General features: G+C 36.3%; 1 protein-coding gene across 2 annotated transcripts in view; it reads right to left on the bottom strand.

Moving 5' to 3' along the window:
* Window positions 1–239: 239 nt before the first annotated feature.
* Window positions 240–10,788, bottom strand: part of LOC129278577 (cadherin EGF LAG seven-pass G-type receptor 1-like) — a 91,720-nt gene continuing 81,171 nt past the window's right edge. For both annotated transcript variants that reach the window (XM_064110928.1, XM_064110929.1), the window contains 11 exons: window positions 10,098–10,345; window positions 8,756–8,814; window positions 7,837–7,960; window positions 7,196–7,305; window positions 6,564–6,666; window positions 5,478–5,628; window positions 4,977–5,043; window positions 4,452–4,518; window positions 3,853–3,938; window positions 2,959–3,085; window positions 240–2,322 (listed from right to left, as the gene is read on the bottom strand). In XM_064110928.1, the coding sequence (XP_063966998.1) occupies window positions 2,200–2,322; window positions 2,959–3,085; window positions 3,853–3,938; window positions 4,452–4,518; window positions 4,977–5,043; window positions 5,478–5,628; window positions 6,564–6,666; window positions 7,196–7,305; window positions 7,837–7,960; window positions 8,756–8,814; window positions 10,098–10,345 (1,265 nt within the window). In that variant the 3' untranslated portion in view covers window positions 240–2,199. The remainder of the gene's footprint in view (window positions 2,323–2,958; window positions 3,086–3,852; window positions 3,939–4,451; window positions 4,519–4,976; window positions 5,044–5,477; window positions 5,629–6,563; window positions 6,667–7,195; window positions 7,306–7,836; window positions 7,961–8,755; window positions 8,815–10,097; window positions 10,346–10,788) is intronic.

Genomic DNA, 10,788 nt, shown 5'->3' with positions numbered 1-10,788 from the left:
AGGAGTTATAATGCACTCTCAAACGATGTAATTCCCGGTCCAAAATAACTGGTCCCTCGTCTCACTCTGAGTGGGGTATGATTAGGGCCCAGATTGCATCTTTTGCATTTAGAGTTCAAAGATGTAGATGTAGATGTAGATGATGTAGATGTACCTTAATCCCATAATGTCAAATAAAAATCTTGAAAACGCTAATTAATCTGGAATGCATACACACACACAAAAAAAAACAGTATGAATGATGATGTAGATTCAACATTTATTTTGCACATTAGATAATCAAGATAATTATTTACATGAAATGAAATTCAAAGCATACTAAAATAATAGCGTTTTGTCTATTATGCAAATAGATTTATTTTGATCAAGCGAGTGTTTTATTACGATGGTGATCGTGAGGACAGCGGACGTCATACCCCCCCCCCCCAAAAAAAAAAATCGAAACTCTGCCGATCAGATTGTTTTTTTTTAAACTTCAAACCTTCTCTTATAACAAAATTAATTTAATCATGCTTCGCACCCTTTTACTAAAGACTTTCTTTAGCAAGGTAAAATGGTTTGAACCCATAATGAAAGCCCATCGAAATAAACTACATGCACATTTATTTCATTTAATAAATTCCCTATTCAGAGCGCAGATGATGGCAGCATTATAACACTTTCAAAGCATTTACAGTATATACATAGAAATGGCTATACAGACAGACGAAGTTACGCCGAGCATGAAATCTATATATTTGTTTGTAAATAATCTAGTACTGAGAAGCCCAATACAAATCATGTTCATATTCTGCGGTCATCTTTTATATTCCTTAAATTTTCGAGAAAAAAATACAATTAAAAATATGAAAAATAAGAAGTTAGAGAGTAAGAAGTAGCACCTTATTAAGAAAAGAAATAAAGTGGGAAATTATTTTTAGAGCCAGATGGTCAGCGTAATTAGTATGCTGCTTAGCAATTTCTTTATCTGTAATTTATGACGTCACAACTTTATCATATATGCATTGAATTAAAAAATAAAACATACTCCAATAATTTCATTCGATGCACTTTCAACAAGAAAGCAATGAAGAAAAATACATTTTTATTCTATGATGATACAATAATAAGTTTTATAATATTACAGTTCTGTGATGAAAATGAGATATATACATTTGAATAAATAACATGATATTTGTGATACCAGCAATAGTTGCTGAGACCGTTTACTTTTATCAGTAAAAAAGTCAAATGATTTGCCTTCGATAAAGTGAAAGTCCGCCCATATCAAAGACGTCATGTTTGTTTCCATTAATATAAATATCCATAATGAAAATATTAATGAATGTTGGACGAAAACCCATTCAAGAAATAATCGAATCATGGATTTTCAAACTTTCAGTGTTTTGTGACGTCACACGCAGCTAAAAAATATCCATGCAAATATGAATTAACAATTAATTCAAACGGTACAGAGTGATTTAATATGTTCTGTCATAGGAGTGTGTGGGTACTTGAGTGTCTTGATGAATATTAAATGAACAGGGAAAATCAGTTTCGATATATTCCGATATAATATTGCGGAAATTTACAAAATAGCTCCGTGTGGGGGGGCTGCTCACTCACACGTGACATCACAAATGAAAACTTTTAAATCCTATGTCTCTGATTATTTACATTAATTTACCCCCCCCCAAAAAAAAAAAAAAATCAATAATGTTCTAGAGATAATTGCTATTCCATATTATGCCACTCCGCAGTTCTTGAGAGTGTTTCATGAAATTACTTCCTGTTTTATCAAAGATTTAGCATACCAGTAAACGAGTTTTAGGGCGGTAATGAGAACGGGATCATTGCTCCTCAGCCAATCAAAATCAAGGAAAGTTGTCAGACGAAAAATGTTGATGAAATGCTCCCCTGGTCAAACTCGAAGAAAATCAACCCACCCATCATGCCTGTTGTCAGCTAGGTTATCTATCAATTGAAAAAAAAGATGAAAATGATGAAGATGAACAACTTTTGTACTGATTAAGCGAAAAACTGACACAGAACAAAATCCACAAAATTCTCGCGAAATCGGAATCGAGATTGAAAATAAAACCGGTTAAGCGTCGCTTTCCATGACCGTCATTTCTTGGCGCATGTTAACTCATTGCCTACTGGAACAGGGTGGTCTTTTTACAAAGTCCTCGGGAATTACAGAATTTAGGAGTCAACAGGTTAAGTGGTGCTTTTCGTCGATCTGCCGTTGGATGCTCGGCCCGATATGCTATTCAGTTTCTTCTCCACAACTTTCTTGACCTCATCATTCATTAAGCAGTAGAGGATGAAGATAAACACTCCCTGAATATAAAAACAAATAAAATAAACATGAAAAGGATTGAGGCAACTCTGAATTTATTCTAAATACAACTCCACCCATCATCATCATCCTTATCACCACCACCGCCACCATCATCATCAACATCATCACCATCATCGTCATCATCGTCATCATCATCGTCGTCATCATCATTATCACCATCATCATTGTCATCACCATCGTCGTCATTGCCATCATCATCATTATTATCATCATCGGCATCATCATCATAGTCATCACCATCGTCATCATCATCGTCGTCATCATCATCATTATCATGATTTTATCATTATCAATGTAATCATCAAATTTGATTGTTTAATATTATATTTCATTTCATTTTTAGTAAGTTATACCATGGAGCTACAGCAACAACTCCATGCTTATATGCAAACTCAGACATGAGATAATTCAGTAAGAAATGAAAAACTTGATAAGCAACAAAAAAAAAATCTTTCAGAACATGCTTTAATGGAGGCTTTTGGGGTTCTCCCCCCTCTCCCTCTCTCACTTTCCTCTTCCTTTCATTGGGGCCTGGGGTGGGGGCAATTTCACGGGGTGCGCCCGAACCTTCCGGCACCCCTTTTCCCTCTGGTAAATTCCCTATATTAACATACCTGTAATGAATTAAGTATGATGAAGATGTAGGAGAAGAAGACGGTCTGGGAGTTGAAGGAGAGGATTCCAAAGAGCCACGTCCCACCAAGAAGGGGAAGGGTAAGAAGCATCGCTCGAAGAGCCAACCTAGAATATACAAGAAGAGTCCAATGGATAGTTTCATTAAAGCAGGTATCGTCTGAAATTTTTCACTGACTAATTTGTTCTGAGCGAATTAAGTGCAAGGATTTCAGTAGCTTACACATTTAAAATGTTTGGCAACATACTGTCCGCAGTGTTGGGTAATGTATACGTTCGTAAAAATATATATATTCTGAGCAATTATCCTCCAATTGAGCAAATTTATCACCCAATTATTAGTTTTTATTACCCAATTTGGACAGATTTTAACCAATAGTTGTGTGGACAGTATGTTTCCCAGGGTTGGTTAAAAGTTGGGCTTTTTGCCCAACTATTTCAAGAGTGTATAAGAGTTGTCGGTGAAGATCATTGGCTAGTTGTTTCATGTAATGCGAACTAAATCATTAGATTTGGGAATTCCTGCTACCATGAACCTACTTGAAGTATGTCCATGCTGCTACAATCTAGGGAGGGGCAATTATTCTAGAACGTGGGAAATGTTGAAGCTCAAACGCTAAAAAAAGTATTTTCTGCCGTACTATTCTTTGTTGGATTTTCATCAAACCGTCATTGTATCTCTTATTGCTTTCCCCCAAATAATACCAACTGAATGTTGGGATGGACTTCCATTTTGTTGTAGGAATGTCACTACATATACTTTTATTCATGCACATAGTAATACAGTCTATTCGTCATTACCACCTATTTTATTCCTCGATTAAAATAATAAGAAATTTGAGTGGTCAAAGGGTCCGGTCAAAGGGTCAGCTTACCATATCCGGTCTACGTGAGCTTTCTTCATGTTGGTTTTAAGACTCAAGAAAACTCGGATTACTTGACAGAGCAGAGAGATGTTCATCTAAAATGATATTTTAAAAATGGATAAAGACGAGACAAGTTAGAAAGAATGTCTTTCATAGAGAAGCAATCATGGGAACTTCGTTAAAAGAAACGACGAAGTCATGCAAATTACTCCCAAGAATCCCATCCGCTTATCTTAGCACTTTAAATAGTCCTGCAGTTTATACGAGTGTGTAATAGTGTGGCACAGTGTGTATTTATTTCTTGCTGAACGCCATGGCAGGGATTCGAACCCACGACCCTAAAATTAAAAGATAAAAGTCGAACTTCCTCCATTCATGAGATCATTCTCAAAATTTCATATCACCAGGATTTCACAAAATATACCAAAAGTGTGCACAAAATCCTTTTATTTCACTTAAGAAAATGTAAAAGCGCCCCTATAACAAGCTCGGTCGCTATCCCTTTCGAAATTCTTCTAAATTGCGTCTTGCCCCCCCCCCCCCCTGATTAGGAACACTTTGACACTTATATTTAATTTGTATGAGGGATTCAGGCGTTGAATATTTACCACAATAACTCCAATGGCTGGCCCAATGAACGCCCAGATCCCTCCATTCTCAGTTGATAACCAACACCTAGTGATCAATCAATCAAGAACATTGAAATAAAAAAAATCATAGGAATTTTTTTTTTTTAAGATTGAAAATGAAAACTGAAATCATAACTTATAAAAAAATCTGAAATGAATAATTTCCAATCTTAATGTCTCAAATCATTATTCATATAGTGTGATCCTCAGGGCCAATATTGCACTCGTCTTTGATTTGTGCAATATTGTCCATATATCTTGGAACATATCTAGTATCCCATTCTGAGTGATTCAATATAATGTGATTGTCTTATTAATGGAAGCATCTAAAATCGATGATTTGAGTTCTTTTTGAATAATCAGTTATTCATTTGCATTCCATATAGTAATTTCCTAAACAATTCGTATTATGGCATGAGAAATCAGTCATCTTTATTTCACGTAACAATCATGTATCTAATTTCACTTAATATTTAATATTTGACATTTACTAAATAAGCTTACATCTTGTCGGTGGTGTATGATTTAAAGGTGACTCCGGCTGTGATGACAACAATGGCAGCTGGCCCTCCTAGAGTGAAATGCGAAAGTTTATGAAAATATAAGAAAACAGGAAAAATATTGTATAAAGATAAACACATATAAAACAAATGAAAATAGAACTGGAAAGCACAAATATTGCGTGAGATAAGAGGGAATTTTACAAAGGTAAGGTTAGTAGAAAAAATTGATATTTGACATGTACTAAATGAAAGAGAATGACAACTAAACGTCAAAACTGCACAATCATAAAACAAATCTTAAAGTAGGGTAGCGCAATATCAGTTTAGGTGAACAACGACAAGAACAAGAAATCGATGCACCCTTTTTCGTTGAAATTCATGATGTTATTATTCTGGAATCATATAATTCGACTTCTTGAAGGAGCCAAATAAACACCATCTCAGTTTGTTTAAAAGATAAAATTCTACTAAAATCCAAATTTAAAAAGTTTTATCATCATACCCCAGCCGATAGCGATGTATGTCGGCGTCTTAAGAAACCTGTTCTTGGTAGATGTTGTCTTGGAGATAAGATAGATGCCTTCCACCAACATCCAGAAGAATGTAGCGAGGAGGAAGAAATGCAGACATATGCCGATGATCTTACAAACAACCTGTAACATCAAGACCACATACAAATTTTGGTCAATTAAAAGCATGTTGTCCTTAAACGGCAGTATGTATGCATATAGATCGCTGTATTGTTGGTCTTAATATATTGCTGTATTTCAAAAAGTCATCGAAATTAATAATTGTTCGTTTAAGCATTAATTAAAATGGCAAGTAAAACCTTTGCCCCTTCCTCCCTCCCCCGATATTTCAAAGAATTAAAACAAAATATTTGGTAAAATACAATTCAATAACAGCAGAAACGTACTAGAAACACCCCCCCCTCTCGCAGACAGGCATTGGTATTTCTTTACAATCATTATTAGTTTTGGGGGAGGACGGAAAGTCACAAAAACTTTTCATAGCAATCACTATAGTTCAGGGCCCTGGGACCCTTTTTTTACGGAGGGGGCGCTGATGTAAATTTGACAAGCAAAAAATGGTGTCTCTACAAAATGAACAAAATGAAGGTCGTTTTGGTTACAGAATTCTATATTTTGCCACATCTACCAGAATTGCCGGGGGTGCTGCCTCTTCAGAATAACACACGACACGACACACCCAGGAAAATCTTCATGATCTTGGTGGTGCACTAGTTTACCTAGTCCACTGTAAAACTCAGATGCCGTCCTTGTTGCTGAGTACGTGCCTCTTTAGAGGTGAAAGGAGAAACCACCGAAGTGGAACCCCCACCGGGGAGGTGACACGACATTTGCTCCTGCGACAATTTCTCCGGGCTTAATTTCGTCTAAGATATAGGGTTAGGGTTGCAATAGGGTTTTATGTTAGGTATAGGGTAAGGTATAGTGTTAAACCCAGGGCTAAAGTTAGCCATTCGATTGGTGTGTGGAATTCAGAGCGGAGTAATTGTCGCCGGGGCAAATGTCATGGAACCTCAGGGGAATGCAACAAAGAGAATGATAAGGAAGATCCGCCTTACCCAAGGTTCGACCCTCTCTATACCAAACAGGAACACTCCTTGAGAAATGAAGATTGCTGATGCTAAGTTCATATGTATGATATTGCGGTCGGAGCGATACAACCTAAAAAAGAAACGAGGTAATTTTTTAATAATATTCTAGTAAAATAGGGTTTAAAACATCACGAAAAATACGACGCTTTAACAACAAGCTCTTCAAATTCGAATCTGTACCTCATATAGAGAGGTAAATTTGAAATTTCTATCGAAAGATTAAGAGACTGTTGTCAAAATGTATACATTTTATTCGTATTCGAATAATTTTTACTGACAAGCAAATTGATAAATTTCTCTATCTCAATCTCCAACCCTTTATCCATCATTTTCTGAATTCATTTCATTACATTTCGTTTATTTCATTTTCACCAAAATACAAATGAAGTAAATTAAGTCGAGCCAATACAAATGCGATTAATAAGATTGTTGCAATCATCGGTTGAAAGAAAGATCTATAAATTATATACCAATATACAATTCTCCATCCCCCTATCACCACGCTTTTTCATCCTCTCATCTTCCTCTTCTGTGATAATCCTATTCTCATCTCATTCAATATCAAAAGTTAAAATTCAATCGAAACGATAATAGCTTACTTTTGAATGGTGAAAACGATTAGCATTATGGCGAGGCAGGTCATGGATAGGCCGCACCCAACGTAGGTCATGTACTCTTGTATCTTCCTCACACTAGCTGATTGTGGAGCCTGTTCAATAAAGAGAAAAAAAATCAAACTTGTATTCATGGCCATATGTAGCGGGAGGGGGACAGGGGGGCAGTTGCCCCCCCCCCCCCCCCACTGAAATTTTAAAAACCTACATTTTTTTACTAAAATATATTTTTTTACAAAATTCCCAAAAGTGTGCACAAAATCTTTCAAATTTACTTTTCAAAATGCAAAAGCGCCCCAGTGACACGTTCGGTCGCTTTGCTCCCTCGCTTTCAAGTTTCTTCCCATTTTTTACGCTTCCCGCCCCCCGGAAAACGTTTATTCGTCCGGCCCTATCGTAAGGTGATCTGCAGAAAATAAGTAATCGATGAGTTGATATGTATTTCATTGATAGATTCATAGATAGATGAAAAGTACACGGCAGGATTAATTCCTTGAATGCACCAAGCGCCCCTAGCAGCTGGAGCTAAAGCCGGGGTAATATACGTAGAGTATACGCCATTGAATAGGCAACTAGATAATCGGCGCCTCATGAATTATTAGGGTTGATTCACTTGAAAGACTTACCCCCGCTTCAGAGAACCTCATGAGGACCGCGAAGCTGGTAAGATGGGTGCATTGACAGGTGGTATGGGTGCGATTTACCTTGGTAACACACCCCTCCGTGGACCACGCCCCTCCGCCATCAAACCTGCATGGAGAGTATAGTTGAAATGGTTTTATTCACTGGATCTACAAGCAGTTGGTAACATGGTTTCACACATCGATCCTTGATTATCATGATTGTAATAATGGCGTTTTGACTTTCATATTCTTTGTTTTTATATTCCTATATTCCTAAATATTTTGTACTATCCGTACTTCTATCAGTTTCTTTTTCATAGCTCTTTGACACATATGCATAAAGCGATCTATAGATTTTGTATATTATTATTATTATTATCATTATTATTATAATAATAATTATTATTATTATTATTATTATTATTATTATTATTGTATTATTATTATTACTATTATTATTATTATTATTATTGTCATTATTATTATCAAAATATGCATTAGCTTCAACGAAATGAACTGAATTGAATACTCTTTAATTGATGAATATCGGGAACGGAGGTTGGTATCTAGTGATGCCTAACCTAATCACCCATCTGTTAAAAAGGCTAAGTACAAAAGCCTTTAACAAACATGATTAATGAAACAGACACAAGAAAAAAATGATTCAAATTGTTTTGTTGTTTTTAATTGTGTATTATATATATTCCCCCTTTCAAATTATGAATGATTTATATATTTCTTAGAAGAGTTTGGGAATGAATGTATTTTGATATAAGTGAGTAATGATTAAAGATTCAGTGTGAATTCTTTCCTTTCATCAATTTACAAGATAAACAATTATCAACTGACCTTTCCTTTGGTAATTAGAATGGAAAAGACCAAGTGGATTCAGCCAAACGGCTGAATAAAATTACATACTCACGCTTCATCTGGTCGCCAATAGCAACAGAAACGAGCAGGTCCATCTACTTGATTTGAATTCTGCAATTATAAGAATAATTGAACAGTGTGTTTGATGAAGATAATTACAAAAGAAGGAACGAAGATGACCACAGAGAAGAAGAAGAAGAAGAAGAAGAAGGATAACAAAATCAACAACAACGACAAAAGAAGAACAAGAAAATTAACAAGGAAAAAATAAAGAAATGAAAGAAGAAAAACAGAATAACGATGGCGAGAGGAGGACTGATTCAAAATATTGATTTATATAATACAAAGGAAATCTACACAGATATACAAATAAGCTGAGAGTGAGAGTCAGATGGATGTGTACAGACGAGAGCAGACAGTATAGGGACAGAATATTGCACCTTGACCGTGATATGCATTTTCCTTCGAAAACCCAATCGCAACTATATTAATTGCAATTAGCAATTTGGGTCAATTTGTCCATCGACCCAAAACGTTTCCGGTCAACTGAACTGTCTTTTTCGAATTTGCTCGAGTTGGCAATTAGCACTTAGGGATATAACAGACATAGACGCCGGAAGCGGTAAGAGGAAACAGGCGCCCCCGGTCCGAAATATGACGAGGTGGGCAAACCGCAATTTAGCACCCCCCCCCCTCCCCAGAAAAAGAGAGAGGGAGAACAACAGGACAAAAAACAAGATAAACTAGAAACTTATGTAAAAACATAAAAACCCCTAAGTTAGCAAGTTCACCGCTACATTACTGATTAAAGTTTAAAGATGCAAAGGTGCCCTCGTGATAAGTTTTTTGTCGCTTTCAATCTTCCCCACCCCCAAAAATAGTAATGATAATAATAAATGAATAAAAAGAAATAATGCGTGTGTTCCCCCCATTTCCTGCTAAATTTATGCGTAAACGAACCGAATCGCCGATGAAAATGTGTGTCAATGCCTTTCAGCCTTTCAGCCGACTTAGGTCGGCTTGTGTCCTGTACAACACCATAAAGATGAGGTTTAGTGGGTGATGTTTTCATCATATTTGTAATTATGTTATTGTAAAAGGATAATGGCATATGTAATTCATATTTTCAATCCTCCTTTTTCATTATACTTAAGTATCATTGAATTTGTGCTCAATAAAATGCATATTACGGATTAATAATGAGGAAGTGGCATACTGGAAGATATATACAAAATGGAAGCCCATTACTACTATTAAGAAAAGTTATGGACCAAGGGTTGAACCTTGTGGAACTACATAGTTTGCCGCCAAATCGTTTTTGAGGGAGACCGTTGTCAGAGTGAGTTAAATGCGAACGTTTGGGTAAGCTAAAGTTATGAGAAATTGTGACCTACATCTTTATTGTTGAAAATGATCTCGAACGGGTGGTCGACTGCGAGCTGAAGATCAGACCCGTCCCATCTCTTGACGGAGACAGTGGCGACCAAGGAGGCGATCTCGTGGGTGACGATGGTCTGGTTCCCGCTCTCCGTCGTTGTATCGTCATCACCATCATCAGCAGCGTTGGTCTCTTCCTGGTCGTCGATCATATTGGCGGGCATTACATCCGCGATGGAGCTTAAGGCTGATAAAGCAGCAGTGGCTGAAAGTTTCAAAAAAATAAAAAATACACCAATTGGGTCGTTTCATTGCTTTCGCTCAGCTATCATTATTGTGTTCAAAAGACAAGTGAATGCCAATATTCATTAAACTTTATTTTTGGGCGGTGATCAGGAGCTTAACAACCGAAAAAGTTTTTTACGAATATAGACCCAGTTTTACAATTCAAATTTATGTATGCCCACAAACAGAGGGATGAAGTACCCATAGGGCATGGAGACACATTGGTAGGGTGCATGCCTGAAGGTCGTGGGTTCGATTCCCGGCTGAGTCAAACCAAAGACGTGAAAAATAAAGCCTTTTGCTTTCTTGTCAGGCGCTCGAACTCTGATATGTCTGAGAATGTGTTTTGTATCTTCATGTCATAAGTAAATAAATAAATAAATACATACTTACATACATACATACATAAATAAATTAGTAAAT

Source organism: Lytechinus pictus, chromosome 16, assembly GCF_037042905.1.
Source record: "Lytechinus pictus isolate F3 Inbred chromosome 16, Lp3.0, whole genome shotgun sequence".
NCBI lineage: Eukaryota > Metazoa > Echinodermata > Echinoidea > Temnopleuroida > Toxopneustidae > Lytechinus > Lytechinus pictus.
The sequence above is the reverse complement of the archived record's forward strand: the minus strand, read 5'-3'. Positions and strand labels throughout refer to the sequence as shown.